We start from the raw sequence: 18145 nt of genomic DNA, 5'->3' as shown, positions 1-18145 counted from the left end.
AATCCACATTTTTTGTAATTGCTTGCCATCTAAAGAAAGACTGCCTTATTGGTGAGTGTTTTTTGAGCTCCTYACTGAATAATTATGCTGGTGGCATTCAGGCAGAAAGGCTGAAGAGAATTAATATTTAAAATACTTTGTGCTCAAGATGAGCAAAGTATGTTGTTAATGGCTGCTGACATGCCATAGGAGAAACCTGGATTTCCCTGCAGGGCACACTCAAGTGCCAAGACTGAAATACCTCTGCCCTGGGCATTCAGTGCCCTGGTTTTGTGGCATACACTTGTTTTCTGCATATCTGTAATGGCAAGGACAGGGGGCACGGAAAAAAGGAGCAAACAAAATCATCACACTCACCCTGACAATAAACCCTTCTGTGTATTTAACGATGATGAACAAAGTGTTCACAAAAATGGAAACTGCCCCTCCTTCTATGAGAAGCTGCAGACTGGACTAAAACATGCTGGCTAAGATGGCCTGGGCAGACAGACACAGTGCCTTCTTCCCAGTTCTGCTCAACTTCTTTATTAGTTTAAAACATGCAATTTCTCATACATCCACACTGAGCTGAAGTAAAAGAATACACCTCCTCAGGCCCTCCTTCTAGCCCCAGTAGCCACAGCCACAAGGACTTGTGTTTTGCTTTACTGGCATGCTGAATTTAYACTTGTGCCCTGTAGCTTATCGGGTCGTAAGCCTACTCTCATGACTGGAGATCAGTGTAATAACAATTAATAACAACTTTGCTCKGCTGAGATCAGCTAATGAACACCAGCTGCTAAGGAATGGGAGTGGGGGGGGGTTGAATGTCTCACAACTACTACACTCTGTCAGCTTTTCAAACTCCACTGAGCAGTGTTTTTAGCAAAATGTGCATTAAATACACACTTCCATTCTATTTTCTTCTTTGGAGACAGCAGGACACTGCTGTACAATGCACTACTGCAGATCATTGCTGCTATCTGGCAGCACTAATGCATGCTGTCTGGGATGTTTGTGAAAGAACCCAGCTCCCAATTCCCCAAACTGAAAAAGAACAGTAATTTGCTGATTGTTGTCTCAGGATTCATCTACAGGTAGAAAGTGCTGAAGGCAGATCCTAAGGTTCTGCTTCATAGAATTACAAAAGGAGAAAAGAGCTATACAAGGGTACAGGGACACTGAAAACTCTTGGAAGGGGAACTGGGACTCTTTTTTTTGGGTTTTGTTTTGTTGTTTTTTTTTTTTTTTTTTTTTTTTTTGCTATGGCAGAGGCAGACTGAGGAGATGGGGAAGAACAAGGGTGATAGAAATATTTGTTGAGGGAAGCTGGGTGTATGGAGTTGATTTCTGTGTGAATGCAGCATGTTTGTGAGATGCTCATGTTTAGAAACTGAGTCCTGAAAATTTTTTCCATGGAGCAGAACACAAAGAGTTTGGTCCCACAGGCTAGTCCCACACTCTCTTGGGACTGAAGTAAGCTAGAGACTCTTACAGTCTACATGTCATAGATSGGCATTTGGCAGAGCTTGTGACTTGGCTAAATTGTCTGTGCTGACACAGACATTGTGCAATAACCCAAATCAGGAGAAATTAGTCAAGCATTATACCAGAATAGCTTTATGAAATAGAAACCTTAGATGGCAGAGCATGAAGGGAATCGAGATTTTGGGAAGTCTGAGACAGAACTTGGCCAAAGGCATAAAAAAAAATCAGCCAACATTGTACACTTTCAAAGCTGAAGATGTTGGTAATACATATTGACATTGTCAGTTCTTTTGRTACCTTGTGCTATCACAGAACGGTGAGTTTGGGAGGGATCTCAGAARGTCATCTGATCCAACCCTGCTGCCCAAGCAGGGCTGCCTAGAGCTGGGACTGTGTCCAAATGACTTTTTGAGTATCTCCAAACTTCCTATCTCSAAAGAGAGAAACTTCACAATCCCCCTGGCCAACCTGCAGCACTATTTGGGTTACCCTCAGAGTAGAAACAATGTTTCCTGATGTTCAGAGGGAACCTCCTGTATTTCACTTGGGCCTGCTGCCTCTGGTCCTGTCACTGAGCCCACTGAGGACAGCCTGGTTCTGTCCCCATTGTACCCTTCCTTCTAGTATTTACACACACTGATAAGATCCCCTGAGACTTTTCTTGTCTAGGCTCAACAGTCCCAGCTCTCTCAGCTGTTCTCCACAGGAAGGATGCTCCAGTTCATCACTTCCATCATCTTTGTGGCCCTTTGTTGGACTCCCTCCCACATGCTCGTATCTCTTTTCTATGGAGGAGCCTTGAWGATCCTTTTGGGTCCCTTCCAATTCAGAATATTCTGTGATCCTGAGCCAGAAGTGGACACAACRCTCCAGATGTAGCCTCACCAGTGCTCCATAGAGGGGAGAGATCACATCCCTTGGCCTGCTAGCAATTCTTTCTCTAACACAGCCCAGAATACCACTGGCCAATTCTCCCCCAACCAAGTTGCTGGCTCATGTCCACCTCCATGTCCATCAGTACCCCCAGATCCTTTTCTGCCAAGCTGCTCTCCAGCAGGGTAACTYCCAATATATCCTGGCACATGGGGTTGTTCTTTCCTAGGTGCAGCAATCAGTGCTTGCCTTTGATGAACTTCATGAGATTTGTCAGCCCATTTCTCCAGCTTGTCAAGGTCCATCTGGGTGGCAGCACAGTACCCACCCTTCCCAGTTTGGTTGTCATCAGCAAGTTTGCTGAGGATACGCCCTGCCCATCATCCAGATCATTAATGAAAGATCTTAAAGAGGACTGGACCCAGTGCTGACCCCTTGGGGTACACTGCTAGTTACTGGAGTCCAACTAGACTTGGTGCCTCTGAACACTGGCCTCTGGGCTGGATGTGTAAATGGATTTGTAAATGGATTGTAAATTCATACTGAAAAGTCTGAATGGCTGGGCCCATTTTTGGACAATTGAGGAATTTTACAGGAGATGTTGAAAGCCTTTCTGAAATCTACACAGACATTATCTACTACTCCCTGGTTGTCTACCGGGTCAGTCATTTCACTGTACAAGTTCATCACATTGATCAACCATGACTTCCCCTTGTGAATCTGTGTCAACTACTGATGAATTTTTTTGTCCTTTATATGCCTGAATTGGCTTCCAGGATTAGCTGTTCCATGCCCTGCCCGGTGATGAACGTAAGGTCAACTGGCCTATAATTCCCTGAGGCCCCCTTGAATATGGTAGTGACATTTACTTTCCTTCTTGTCTTTGAGAACTACTCCCAGTTGCCATGACTAATTAATGGAATATTAAAGAAAAKAAGGATGGCACAGAATCTTTAGAATGTTGGGTCAAGTTCATCCTTTCGGATATACTTTTATGCTGAGAAGTGAGGCAGCACTGCTCTTTGGAAGATTTTAACACATGCCCTAATTGTTAAAACATGACATGTCTAATGGCAAGTGCACAGAACTGAGAGAAAGGCAAGGTACAATGATGGGCTGGTGGGAGAGGCAGTCAAGTGTACAACGATCAGGGAGGATGCTGAGACAAGTGAGCTGTCATTCCTGGTATCCCTCTGCTGATGACTTGCATTTCCCCATCACTGTCTTTATACGTGCTCCAAAATCCCTCAGACTGAGGCCAAGTGCTCCACAGTATCTCAGATCAAGGTGGGGTGGCAGAGGGCTAATAGCGCTACTGAAATACAATAAGACAGAATGAAGACTCTGAAGAGAAGAATTAGTCAAGGAAAAGGGAAATAAAAGTACCTCCCCAAAATGTGTCATATATGATGGGTTTCAGAGGCAAAAGCTCATATCTTTCCACTGATGAGCCTTTTTTAATCTGTCATGTCACATTAGAAAACATGATGGAGCCCTTTGCTGGCATTAAACAGTGCAGTGCAAAATGTTGGCAGCTCTTCTAACTGCAGTAGGGTATTAGATTTTCTTTGCATGTCTAGTCTGAAGGGGAAGATGAAATGGGTGGTGGAATATYACATGGCTCTACGATGCTTGCAATTGCTTGGGTCTCTCTATCTCATCTTTTATGCCTGCTCAAACAAGGGAAGGGTGAATGGTTCTGGCACAATCTGAGGGTGAAGGACGCTAGGCATTTACACACAGTTGTTAACCAGGAAARGTCTCAGGGGATGTTCTGGCCTTGGAACATCAATCACTCCTTTCCCAGAAAGAAGCAGAGGAAGGTTTTGGGATCAGGTGGAGAATCCCGTGACAGGGAGATGTAAAGAAACCAAACTTCTGGCAGAGAAGTTGCTCCCCACTTCGAGACTGATGTGCAGCTCCAAACAAACCAATTCCTGTCAGAGGGGCTGCCTGACCTCCTTCTTTTATAGCTAAACCTTGCATACTAAAACTTCCCTGGGGCAGGKAAGTCCTTGTATAAGAGGCACAGAGTGCTCTGGGAAAGCCAGAATTGGAGCACAGTTTGGGTGCTCCAACTTCCCAGTGCAGCTAGAGGGCAAAGGAGTTTGTTTCCCATGCTGCTTGCAGGTTTAGGTGGACGTGGGCCGGCTGATGTGGCTATGAAAATACCTTCATGCCAGATTACCAGGAACCTTCCCCTGCACCTTCTCTGAGGGGCTCCCAAAGAGAGAATTCMCACTTTACATATAGCAGCCTTYCAGTACCTTAAGGRGCCCACAAGAGAGATGGAGAGGGACTTTCCACAAGAGCATGTAGTGACAGGACAATGGGGAATGGCTTTAAACTGACAGAGGGAGGGCTTAGATTAGGTATTAAGAAGAAATTCTTTATTGTGGGGATGGTGAGGCACTGGAACAAATTCTCCAGAAAAGTGGTGGATGCCCCATCCCTTGAAGTGTTCAAGGTCAGGTCAGATGGGGCTTTGAGCACCCTGGTCTAGTGGGAGGTGACCCTGCCCATGACAGAGAAGTTGAAACCAGATGGTCTTTAGGGTGTCTTCCTACCCAAACCATTCTGTGATGATATGAATCTGTGACCTTCCTTCATGCTCCCCTAAAGGGTCTGGGTGCAACCAAGCTGCCATCTGCCACCCTGCCAGGTGACTGATGTTCCTGAGCATGTAGAAGACACGGGGCCCTGGTCCAGGGGCCACACCTGTTCCCCACTGAAGAAGCAGGCTGGTGCCTCTGCAGCTGCTGGTGTTTGAGATCAGGGTCCCTGCTTGCAGGGCTAGCCTTTGAAACAAAGACAGACAATTGCAGGGAGGCAGGAAGAACATTTCTGTCTTGATTASTGCAATAAAGGAAATAGTGAAGGCTTTTCCAGCATGCTGAAAAACTCCAATATTCTGCAGGATAAATAGTCTAGTCTGCCATTACAGATGCTTGCTCATTGAGCAAATACAATATATTGAATGCTTATTTTACTAATTATTCATTAACCAGTAGTGTTGCTGCCTCCTGAATTCAGGGATGTCAGTGAAGARCCAGCTTACTGAGTTAATCTTGGTGCTAATGTGCTTTCCCTGGAGCTTGCTGGTTTGAAAGATATTTATTATCTGAAAGGCCATTAATGAATGCTACAGGTTGCACACTTAGAGACACATTGATGTGGTCTACCACACATGATAACACTTTCTCTTCACTGAAGTTATTAACATAAATGGTAATTTCACACCATCARGTCTGAGGCCAAGGACTTGGTTGAATTCCCACATATGGTCTGTGCAGCACTTGAAAATCCCAGTGTGTTGAAACAGGAGACTAATTCTTATCCAAACCCGCCTCTGTAAGAATGGTTATAACTTTTCTTCACACATGCAAAAAAAAAAAACAACCCAAAAAACCTCATTCATCTCTAAGTGATTCTTTTGTTAACACTGTTTTAGGGAAAATATGCAAAATTCCATCATTATATAATTGTACCAGGTGTAATGGTAAGGATATTTCCTTTCTTGATACGTTCGTCCAAAAGACATTTAGTCCTACGCAAAACAAACACCAGACATTAAATCTTGTTTACTCTTCAAAAAGTCACCTCTGTTCACTCTCATRCAAGAGCCTGCCTGTGAAACTCCATAGCTTCTGGATATAGATGGATGACCATGCACACAACTCAGACTTACTCCTCTAGCAGTTCTGCTTGTAGTCACAGTAATTGCCACAGTGAACATATATAAACAGTTTTTTAATCCTGACGCAAATCAGCTTTTAAATACATGTTTGACTGCTTTACAAGGATTGCCTCTGCTAAATCTCCCACAAACATGTTGCTAAATAGGCTRTAATACACTGAAGTGGAGAGGAAATGCAAATTGTAACTTCTGAGAGAGGTTAAATATTTTGCTCAAAGAGCCATTTATCCATTTTACAGTCATCAGACTATAAAGAGAAATTTATTCCTGCCAGTCTGTTTCTTTTATCTACTTGTACTGCCACCTGATTGTTTCCTTTACAGAAATTACAAGGTTATCCAGGCTAAGCAACTGTTTTGCTTGTGATTAACTACCTATAATCAGCAGGTACAAAATAAGATTTACGGTTAGATTTTTTAGAGGTGGAAATCTACGAGCAAGTTCTTAATGGAACTGCTCTAAATTTGTCAGTATTAACCAGTAAAAGAAAAAGACAAATCCAACAAATTACCCACCTTTTTTTTTAAAGCCAGAATACAACATTTTGAAGCAGCTACTTCCTCGCTTGTGTTTGTTTCACCTGTTTTTATTAATGCCATTCTTTTACCCAAAAGAGATTACTGCACAGACTCCATGTGACCTCTTGTTTACTGGAGTAATAAGACCATATCTATTACCGAAATATGTTATTCTGATACTGCCACAAGCTTTATTTATATCACCATGAATTATTTTGCCCAGCAGAGAAATGTGGCTTCCTCTTACATAAAAGCTGACAGTAGGTTGACAGCTAAAARCAAAACTGCAATCAGTTTGGGGCGGAAAACAAACAATACCACACCCCACTGAAACTGCAAAGGAAATTAAGGTAGATTTAACATATTTGTCTCAGCTGTGTTGACAGCCTGAATTAGACCTCAAATACGGACTGTGTCAGAGGGCTGAAGAGAATGGGAAGCATGAAGGGGAAATTGTAACCCYGTAATGCATTTTGCCTCAACTTCTGCAGAGAAAGGATGGGAGAAACAGATGTTGCAATGACAGAGTGGTGTGACTTGTGCTGCTTCCATGAGTGCAGAAACAGGAACAGTGGCAGACTCCAGGAATAACAAATTCTGGGCTTGGGATGTTTCTGATTGAAATGAACTTCTGACATGATGAAAACACTTTCCATTTCATCAGTGGTCACACATGTGCCTCTGGGGAGACCTTGCCCTCAAATTCCACTCCCTGTTGCCTGTTGTCAACCATTAAAACCATYCCCCTCCTCAGAACAACATTTCCCCTCCTTTATAGTAGCATAAATAAAAATGTCTCTGTACATTTGGAGCTCCATCTTCTAACATGGAGAGACACATCTGCCCAAGGACAGACTACATCTACTCTTCAAGGCTTTGCTCCCATAAATAACAAAACATCTGCTGGCCCTAGCTGAGCGAAATTGATGTGGGCAGGGTTTTATCCCATCCCAAGGTGGAGCTGCAAAGGTTAAGGACACTGTTCATCCCCCAGACCAGGGAGCATGTAGAGGTGATATGTTTTGTGGTGACATTGTCACATCCCCTTTCCCTTGATTGCACAACTGACCTTTTGCCACAGCAAATTACTCAGACAAAGCAAACTCAAGCTGTTAGCTATGAAATGCAAAAATAAACCATCAATCAAACCAATAGTAATAGCATCATGATATTAGATATGCCTTTTTCTGTGATGAATGATGATATTAGCCATGGAAATTCCTCATACAAAGAGTTAAGTGCAAACCATGCTCAGAAATGAGGATCCCTGTCCTACTGAAACACAGAATTAGATGTCTGAAGAGATCTTGATATTGGGGTAGTTTTTTTGAAAGCACACAGATGTTGCTGTGAGTTTGTCAACTAATAGAACATTCCAAAGTTCATAGGCATGGATGTACTTTTTGAGACCCCAACATGCMCTAAATAAATGAATATATAAATATGTATGTGTGTGTCTCTTTCAGTGGCTTGCCCGAGGTTGGAAAGCTTGTGGAAGATGCAACCTTCTCAAAGTATTTTAACTACAACGCCACCCTTCCTTTCAGCCCAGCAGAGSTTGTCGTGACATCAATCACAGAAAACAGGGCTGACAAGGGCCTTGAACGCCCATCTCCCATCTGCACCCAGGCACAGAACCCAGACCAGCTCTGCTCAGAGTATTTATTGCCAGTGGGTTGAGCCCAGATGTACAACGATGGCTCAGTTTCAGCTTGTCACCCATAAATAATCACCTACTTTYCCGGCCTTTCCCCTGAAGCTAAGAGCAATTTAGATCACTCCCCTGGGGTTTCTGCAAATGAATAGCTTCCTGGTGAAGCTAAACTAAAAGGGAAAAAACGCCGTTCTCCCCAGGTACTATCGCTGCTGAAACCGAGGCTCAGCCCTCCGCAGTTTTTCTCGGTTACCCCCATTCATGTATCCAGCACTGTCACATTGTTCCCTGTAATCCAGGATTTAGATGAGCTTGTTTACCACAATCCCATTTTCCGTGTGATTTATCCCCAGCACCCCGCATGCAAAGMAGCAAGCTTCACACACGTCCGCGCGTGCGTGCTGCCGTCAGGGATGAGCTCTTGCTTTAGGCACTTGCTCTTCTCTCATTAGTGGAAGCTAACAATAAGTGTGAGAATTGCAGACGTCAAATATAATTAGGAAGAAATTATTTCACGTAACACAACAAAATGAGGCCTGTGAATAAAGCCTAATCCTGCTGTCTGCCCATTCTTTTTATCCCTAAATGACTCGGAGATGGGGAGGGCACAAAATGCCCTCCACAGCACCGGATGGGGAGCAGCCACGAGCAGATTCAGCCATGCTCAACCGTGGCCATCATGCTGYCCTCCTCTGGCTGTAAAACCCTTCCCTAATGGGACTGCAAAGCTGTTTAAAGAATTAACCATTTGCAAAAGCTGTATTTCTTCACAGCTAAAATTTTAGTAAATACAAATGATCACTTAAAACTATTCAATCYCCCATACCTCCGAAGGAACAGCTGTATGTTTCAATGACTTTGCAAGTCTTGCAGACTGACCCTTCCTCAGTACTGGTGGAAGGAATGAGAAGGGAGTGTCTTTACAAACAGACTGATTCTGAGGGTAAGGTAAGTCTGATACTGGGAGATAGAAGGAAACAATGGGAAGGATTTCCATAGGAATTCCACTGATTGACTTATCCCAGACTGTGTTAATAGACTACCAGAGCAGAGACACAGAGATGGATATTGAAAGGGGGTGATGTATRATAGAAGGGGGGGTTTCATCAGGCGTTTTYGGGGAGCCTGTAACTCTCAAGTACCTCAGCCAATGGGGAAAGAGAGAGGSAACTGTGGCCAGGAAATTGGGATAAAAAGAGGCTGTGTCCTCTATGAATTTGAGAGACCCCATGGTAAATGCCCGTGACCTCTCCCTTTATTCATGAATAAAGTTGCRGGACTCCTCTGTCTCCTTTTTGGACATAAACCTGTGGTGCTTGWGGATTAATTTTCCTAACACTGGTAATATCTGTCACCTTCATGGTGATGCTGACAGTCTGATCTTTTTCCATACTGTTAATTTTTTCTACCCTTCTTTCTTCTTCTTTCTAGTATCTGATATGAATAAGTCCAAAAACCTCGCAGCAGCCTGGTTTTTAAAATGACRTTTTAAAAATCAATGACAACTTTTTTTATATTTGTGGGAATTCGAAAGTTATTCCATCACAGGATTTCTGTTTCTAAGCAGCATTTTTCAGTAGAGTTGAGGAAGATGTGGTATTGATCAGGGAATGCGTAAATTACCTTTCTCAACAAGGTAGTAGGTGACCATCATCTGTCTAACCTGTCTTTCCATAAAGTTTTATGACTTCTCATGCTACATTTCTCAGTCACAGACATCTTGGTACTATTTCCAAAACATCAATGGGACCATAAAAACACATCTAGCAGGTGTGCATGTCCAAATCTCAAGTGTATTTATTTACAGCCATACACACACAGACAGCATCTCTGTGATCTACTGCCTCATGATCCTTGCAATATACTATTTACATTGCTTCGGAGCATGATTTTCCACTTGCTGGTGTAAGGACAATACCCCGTAAGGTACTGTAGTGAATAAATCTAGGGCTATACAAAAAACTATGAGGAGCACTACTGTGTATCTGGCAGGAGAACACAATTAGAATTGCCTCTAATTCACTGCTTTAAAGCCAGCAGAACATATACAGTGACACACACACAGGACTCGATTGAGCAATTGGAAGAGCATCCCTCAAAGTCACAGAAGAGGCAAAAGGTARTTTGTTACTTCTTTATTTGTTTCCCATTTTACTAGTTAGCTAGTGTGCAGAAGGGCTGCTTCCCCACCTCATCTCTCCTTGCTTTCACACTGGGCATAATCTTGGGTTAAAAATGACCCCTACCACTAACAGCTTTTAGCAGCATAACACAAACCCTTATTGGATTGCAAAATCTTACTGGGTTGCCTGTGGCACCTTCCAGTGAAGGGCAGCAGTCTCTTGACAAGCACTACGGGTCAGTGGACAGCCTTTATGTGTCTCCTCTGCCTCCTGACCTGCAGACAGCAATTAGGACTTTCAAGAAATTCCCTTGACATCGATTATTAGCAATATGATGATAGCACACTGGAGTACCAGACTTTCGGTGTTATTAGATGATCCAATTCCAGCAGATGGGAGAAGCCAGGATGGAAACAATCAGGGAAAACAAATACATTGTGTTCTTGAGAAGCAGTGGGCTAAAATCTCAGCTTTATTAAACTGCTGTATCTAATTGTTAATGAGAACCTTCACCAGAGTTGGTGGATTAAGAGATTCAAAAATACTTGAATGATTYAGAAAGCCCCCCTTGTACGATGTGTGGCAGACCAGTCAGTCTAAAGACACGCATTGTCTCAGGGTATGGGAGAGACTTTGTGAAAGACACAAAAAACCCAGGTACCTTGGTCCCATTCCAAGGGAGCACAAAGTCCACAGCAAAAGCTACTGTTTCTCTGAAGGGCTCTTGTGTTTACTAAATATGTCAATTGAGAAAGTCTGCATGGTCTCTTATGACCATCATTATGATACCTTGGTAAAACAGAAATGCAAGGACTGGCACTGAAGCACCTCTCTCAGTACCGGGGGACATTCCTGCAGTCTCTGGGACACATGCAGCTCTGCTGTCCATCACCCATCAGTGCTGGCCCTCCTTCTCACCAGGGCTTCCTGACAGGCCTTTATCATTGCCCTGGGAAAACTTCCAAGTTTCACCATCACAGCCTGGATATGCCCCATTCCTTTCATCCTGAAAGCCAAATCCAAGTCTTCYTGGCTGCTTCTCTGACCTGAATGACCAGGGAGCCTGTGCTTCCTAGCAGGTCCAACACAGCCAGGCAGACAGGCAGAAGGGAGAAGTCTGTCTTTTCCCACCCTCTCCCCATTAACTCTCAGAGTCCTGTTTTATCTCCTGTTATCTTTCTGTCTTACAGTCATATGTGCRCACTTCTTGAGCAGCTGTGAAGCTGTGCAGGCACCAGGGGGATAAAATGGAGGAGGAGTATTGGAGAAGCTAAACAGGCAAAAAAAAAAAAACAAAAAAAACCAAACTATATTCACTTAAAGATTTACTTAGCACAGAAGGTTTGCACTTTAGAGTAGAAGTTAATAGAGTTGTTAGCAGCCAAGAACATGGCCTCCAGCATCCATTTCCTATCCCCATGTCACATGTGGTCTTGAGCTGAAAGTTCTGCATCTTAATTCACTATTTTTGCTCCTTGTTTCACAGTAGGTGTCACATTTTGGAGTAATCCATTCTGGCTTGTTTAGAGGAGGAGGTCTGCTAATTAATTGCTGTAATCAACTGCCATAATTGCTATGTAAGGACAGCTCAGAAATGGTTTATGGTGTGGTGGCCTATTCATGTGGGTGGRATTCATAAGTTGTGGGATCTCCTGCCTTTGCCAGGACATATTTTGCCGCCTTGGGCAAGAAGCTCTGTTTTTTGCTTGGGTCTGCATGTGCTGAGCCTCGATACAGGACACAGACCAGCAAAGCACAACATTCACATGAAGTGTTTCTGTGACAGGCACAAAGAATTTGCCTGATGGCTGAGTGAGCACTGAGGTGTGTAGAGGGCCAGATCCTGCTATAAGATACAGTCCCTGCAGCCTCACCCTTATAGCTGGCCCGGTGTAAGTCAGGGCACTATTCTCCCAGCATGGGAAACAGGGAATTCTGCTCTGGAGTCTCTCTTCCAGTTGGATGATGTAACATCAAAGTCATAACAATTTTCTGGGAATAACAGGAGGTTCAGAGGTTCCAAGCTACATTTAAACAGGATCTGAACAGACCTTTCTGAGCCAAATTGATTCCCGGCACAACTCTAATAAAGCTGGAGGAACTGCACCTGGGATGATTTTGGTCCCACACAATATGTCAATGGCCAATCTCAATATGCCTGGATAGAGGAATCTTTAAAAGAGATGTTCTCTTTATAATACTAAATTCTGATCTGCCAAATGTGGCAGCCAATGAGCTCTTCCAAACTAAATACTGTGAGGATTACGCATAAATACTGGAGTATCCCAATCAGCCTCTTGGTRAAAATTAATTGATCCATTACAGACAATAACTATATGCTAAAGTTTTTATTCTRCATTTTTTACTTCCATAAGTAAGTAAGTAGCATATGTGATTTGATTGGCTGGATATTTTAAACCCTAGGGAACCATTGGTGGAGCAGTACAAATCCCTCTGAAATCCAAAAATTGCCAGCTGCAATTATAGTCTGCATCTAGCATCTTCTCTAACGACTATAAATGCTTCGCTACATCAATTTTGCTTGGCATTTGCACCACTGTGTGACAATTACGAAGCAACAGCAAAGGATGGATTCACTAATAAAGTCTGGACAGTAAGCAAATACTATCCAAATTGAAATATTCTCTCTATTTTAATCTAACATGCATCAGTCTGTGCACATGGATACATCACATTTAAATATAAAGCATTRGTAAGACAGGCACCTTTCTTTTTTGCTGCTGAAATGTCTGTAGCTTCTGCATGTTCTATACGAGCAAAATTGTTTTCTCCTCATACTTCTTTGATTGTTTTCAACTACTCAAAGAGATGACATACTAAGTTGTAAATACCAGTAATTAAAAGGTCAGACTGGCAACTCTACCTTTCCAGTTAAAGCTTGTGAAATCCTACCCATTTCAGTGATATTACACCACTATAAAGCAGGAATGAAAYAGTAGTTTCATTCAGCTCAGCTATTTTTTGAACTTATATACCTAGTTTTAATTATTTGAAATGTGATTGTCCCTAAGTCCTAGCTACATTAGAAGACAAGATCAAGCATTATAGCTCAAACTAAATTAGCAGAGATACAACTGGTGAAACAAAAATCAACATTATGAGATTATGGGGCTTAGACAGGATTGGTTTTGGGGATTGCCAAAAATAATTTCCCTTGTTAAAAAGGCAAATGTTGAAGAAACATTGTTTAGTGAGGAAAAAAAATCAGGTTTTGTAGAGGTGAAAAATAAAATACTTTTAATGAAAAAGACCTGGTGCACAGTGAGCTGTGCAGAATCAATGTTTGTAAGTGACACTACTGTCCTTCATCAGCCTGAGTTGGAAAACTTCAAAAAGACTTAAGCAATTTAGGCAAATGGGCAACACAGTGAAAATGCTGTTCAATATTATTGCAAGGTCAAGCAGTGAGGTAGAGTAAAACACAAAAATTTAAATTCTTCACATGCTTCAAAAGGGTGCAAATTTAACTATATAGGCATTGGGACCTTGCTGTCATGTACTGTTTTTTTYGGGACCCAGAGATCCATTGCAGCTGTAGTCTACCAAGGTTAGAATAAAGCTGAATAAAGACCAAACTGAAAAATCACAGWACCAGCAACAGTGCAGCACCATCTTACATATTTTGGGCATGTTTGCTGAAGCCCCTCTACAAGAATACTGAAGAATTAGATAGGTCTTGGAGTAGGCTGAGCATGATTCAGCCCAAAAACTTCCAAAGACAGGTTGGAAAGGTGTGGTTAGTTTATTCCAAAAAGGCAATAAACAAGGCCATGAAAGAAAAGTAAATAAAATACTGAAAGTGGTATCTATCAGCAGCTCCTATTCTTCCTGTCTCCACAACATGGTAGCAGTGTTTCCCCCTTTGCCACTCACCCCCACAATAAAAGGAAAGGAAATTCTGAACAACTGGCTGGTCATTTCCTCGTGGCTTTCACACTGGAGAGCAACTAACAGAATTCACCAGCTCTGCSTAACACCAAGTTGACAATGCAAGAGTATTAAATTGATTACAGAAATCATTGCATGAACACAGAAGTTTCTGAGACAGCTATATCTGACCTCAGTTTTCTAGTTCTCATCAGAAATCCTCAACATTTAATGGCCGCCCCTTTATACCCCATGCAACACAGAAAACCTGAACCTCAGAATAGTCAGTGAGTAACACTGTTATGAAAAGGGAAGTGTCTAGACAGGATAAATCTGTCRAACCTGACCCAATAAAGACAAGTACTGAAGGACTTACATATTTTGCATGAGGAAAAGTTTCAGCTGCTCACAGGAGATGCAGTCAGAAGAGAAAGTTATACCTCAGACCTTTGGCCAAACTAATAGCTTAAAAAATGGCACTTGTAGCTACAGACCAAAATGTTATCAAAACTGAACATCTTCCAGTGATGTGCCAAAAGGAACCAAATTAGTGTAACTCTGCTGATACTTAACCAAAGTTCCCATAGCATATGCCAGGAAAATGAAATGGGGAGCTGTATGAGAAGCTTTATTGGACCAGAAATAATGTCCAGAGCCATTTTCCCCCCACCATGGCTTTTCCTCTAAAATATTGCAGCCAAACAGATTTCAAATGTTTAAAGAGTATGGAAAAAAGCTACACCCCACCACATCTTTCCAAACGCAAAAGTTAAAAAGTCCTTGTCTCTTACCGTGTTAGCTTTGTCCCAATCTGCTGCCTAAGTTCGAGCCTCTCTTCATCAGTCTGCATGGGGAGGATGTTCTTTTCCTCCAGCTCTCGCTTGGAGGGCCTGTTGCTTAGTTTGATTGCTAACGAGTCCTTCCTGCAGAGTTTCCTTGCCAGGGGGCCTGTGGGAGAGAGGAGAGGCTCTGCGAAAGGAGGTGTCATAATTTCATCATAGCAAGCAGCTGACAAAGAAGTGCTAGCCAAGGAAGGGTATGAGGCTCTCGTTCACACTGGTATGGACTATGGGAAAAGGGGTGTCATTAACTTCATGTGCTCAATTAACCTCAATTCATATCATAATAAGGAAAAGATGGAATTGGAAGGTATACAGGAAAAAGAAATTAATATATTGCTCCATAGAGGGGAGCAGAGAAGTAGAGCTTGTTTTAGAATTGCTAGTAGCATCTGTAGCTTTCTCTAGCCTGTGATTTCTGAACCACATAATGGAGTGAAAAATTCGACCTCAGAATCTGGGCAGGCAGCAGGACTACAGCATGTGAAAAGATCTGAATCTCTCTTGCTACGTAATATCAAGACATCTAAGCCAGTACTAGAAGGAATCAAAAGTCAGTCAGAAGTGGCATAGATCTCTCTGTAAACTGACTGACTATTTCCCAGGCAGGGACAGTGGCAAAGACACTGTAACACCAGTGGCCTTCTATGGCTCAAGCTTGCTTTTTCCGGCTTGTGTCCAAAGCAGTTTGAGCAAGGAAGACAGACACAAACAGAGAGACACAAACACATAAGGTTTTGGCCTTTGTCAGGAGAGTGAGACAGTGCAGTTCTGCTCTGTTTTTAGTTTAAGAGCAAACACTGCTTAATTTCTCTTGCAGGCTAAGGTGGGGTTCTGAGGAGATTAATTATGCCTGTTTCAGAAATTTCTTTCTGTGCGTTTTAAAAAGGATGTTGTTTGATTGTACTGCTTCCAGTTTTCAGAAGAAAAGAAATCTAAGGACCTGAAACTTCAGCTCAATGTCTGGGATGRCAAGAAGTTGTCATATGTAAAGTACTGTATCTTGTCTTTATGGGACAGTCCTATGATGCTACACTGATGCAAGAGTTGGATTTCCTTATGGAGTTCAGGAAGATCATAGGCTCTTTCCCAGACTGTAATTGCGATATGGCTACCAATTAACCTCTTCTTATCTGAGCCCAATCCTCCGATTGTGACCCCATTAAAAGTATGTGCACATTTATGATTATGATTATGAATTGATTTAATATTGACTATATGTAAAAGCTCTGATTCCCTGCATGCGGCACTTATTCATCCTCCTGAAGTAACTATTGAGATGATCTTGACTGAAGCCAAAGGCAGGGCTTCTCTTTACCACAGGCACTTGGGAAAGAGAATCCAAAAGCCAGTTGGTAAGTGAACTCATATAAGCCCAAACATGTAATACGAATTTAGTCTGAGCATTATCCAGACAGGGATTCATGTGTATTAGGGGAATAACTATAAATTCATACTCCTTATTATTTTGGATTAGCATCCSCATGCAGTCAAGTCCTGAGAGATGCAAAAGCCACAGCCAAGAAAGAAAACACACAGGCCCTGTATTTCCTTTGCATATTGTGAGTTCAGASTAAAAATTAAGTAAATGAGAAAGGAAAAATGGAATAAGTCTTACTTGTAAATAATGAGTTATCCTCCTCTTCATCTTCCTCTTCTTCCTCTTCCTGCCTTGGGTAGAGGCAGGAAGAATCTTCATAGTCAGCTTCATGAGGCACATTTTCCTTATTGTCTTCGCATTCGATCACAACAGTTGGCACTTGTCTCATGTCTGGAAGGCCCCCAGGTCCTGTTTTTGCAACACTGTCACTTGTGTGTAAACCAGAGCTGTTGGGRAAGAAAAGTAAATAAATAAACTAAAGGAACCAGTTAAATGAAAAGTGAGATTGCTTTTCTTGCTGTATATGTTTGTTTGCGAATGGCACAGTTATATATTATGGGGCGGCCATGATGATATCCCTTCTCCTGCCCCAGCTCCTTATTCAGTCAGGTGCTGGAGAAAATCAATCAGAATTGCAGCTAACATCATATTTCTTTTGTCACAGGTGTGACTGATTATTTTCTGCATAATCTTAGGAGATTAAGACCGGTGGTGAGAATTGCTACCATCTAGCTCTCTTTATGTGTTGATTTCAAAGCCCTTGACCAAAGAACATATCAAGCAGGGAAACAGGAACACAAGGAGGTGAAAAGCAAAGTCAAACAAAAAGTGAAAGCAAAAGTCAGGAAAAGAACCAGGTTTCCCAAACTGTTGTTTTTCTAAATAGCTTGTGTTGCTTTTCCAGTGTGGAAGCAGAATGAGAGAATGGCAGGCAAAAATRGTGGCAGCTGAGGATTACATGTGAGATAGCAGAAATTGTCCTCTCTCTGAAGTCCTGGCTGAAGCAACTGCTGTATGAAAAATGGGGAGCATTTGCCTGTGGGACCCTATGTCATATTCTCATTTTACCTTCCAGAAGAACATAGTTGTGAAAGAAGATGTGCTGGCCAAACTGACCTTAAGGCACAGAAACTTGGATCTGATGAGTAGAGTAGCCTCAATTCCCTGGAATATTTTAGCCTGCTCTGCATAGCAGAGGCATTCTGCATCTTGAATAAAATGTATTCTTCTCTTCAAAATTTTTCCTGAATCTACTATTTTCAATTTGAGTTCTTTTGCTTTCTTCTAACCCAAAAGTTAGCAACTGCTAATGGCTGCCAGATAACATTCCAGAGAGACTTTAAAAAAATTTAGTTCTAGAAATATAATGCTACTCCAAAATATGTTTAGGGATTAAAGAGAAGAAAAGGCTTCAGACGCTGTGAACAAATCATACCACACTGTTATTATCATCTTCAGCCTCAAAGAAATAATTTTGTTAATTCCAACATTTATTATTGCAGACTAACCAACAATGAGATGCAGAGCTTTACTGGATGCCTTGAAGAGAGAAACTCCATTTTCTTAGTGATAGGCTATGTTTTGCACCACAAAGTGTGAGAGATTCATGAAGAACTGGCTTGTGAATTTTTGTATTGGACTTCAATGAGTTTGACAGAAAAAACTTTATCCCAGATGCAGTTTTAAAATTCATCAGCTGAATTCT

At 42.1% G+C, this 18145-nt stretch overlaps 1 protein-coding gene across 3 annotated transcripts in view; it reads right to left on the bottom strand.

Annotated features, from left to right (window-relative positions):
* PHACTR1 (phosphatase and actin regulator 1) overlaps positions 1-18145 on the bottom strand; it is a 304815-nt gene that overhangs the window by 33634 nt on the left and 253036 nt on the right. For all 3 annotated transcript variants that reach the window (XM_057370450.1, XM_057370452.1, XM_057370451.1), the window contains 2 exons: positions 16678-16886; positions 15012-15168 (listed from right to left, as the gene is read on the bottom strand). In XM_057370450.1, coding sequence (XP_057226433.1) covers positions 15012-15168; positions 16678-16886 — 366 coding nt within the window. The remainder of the gene's footprint in view (positions 1-15011; positions 15169-16677; positions 16887-18145) is intronic.

The sequence above is a fragment of the Malurus melanocephalus genome, unplaced genomic scaffold (genome assembly GCF_030028575.1).
Source record: "Malurus melanocephalus ecotype Western Australia unplaced genomic scaffold, MMel_1.1 scaffold_126, whole genome shotgun sequence".
Lineage (NCBI taxonomy): Eukaryota > Metazoa > Chordata > Aves > Passeriformes > Maluridae > Malurus > Malurus melanocephalus.
This window is presented reverse-complemented; position numbering and strand designations above follow the sequence as displayed.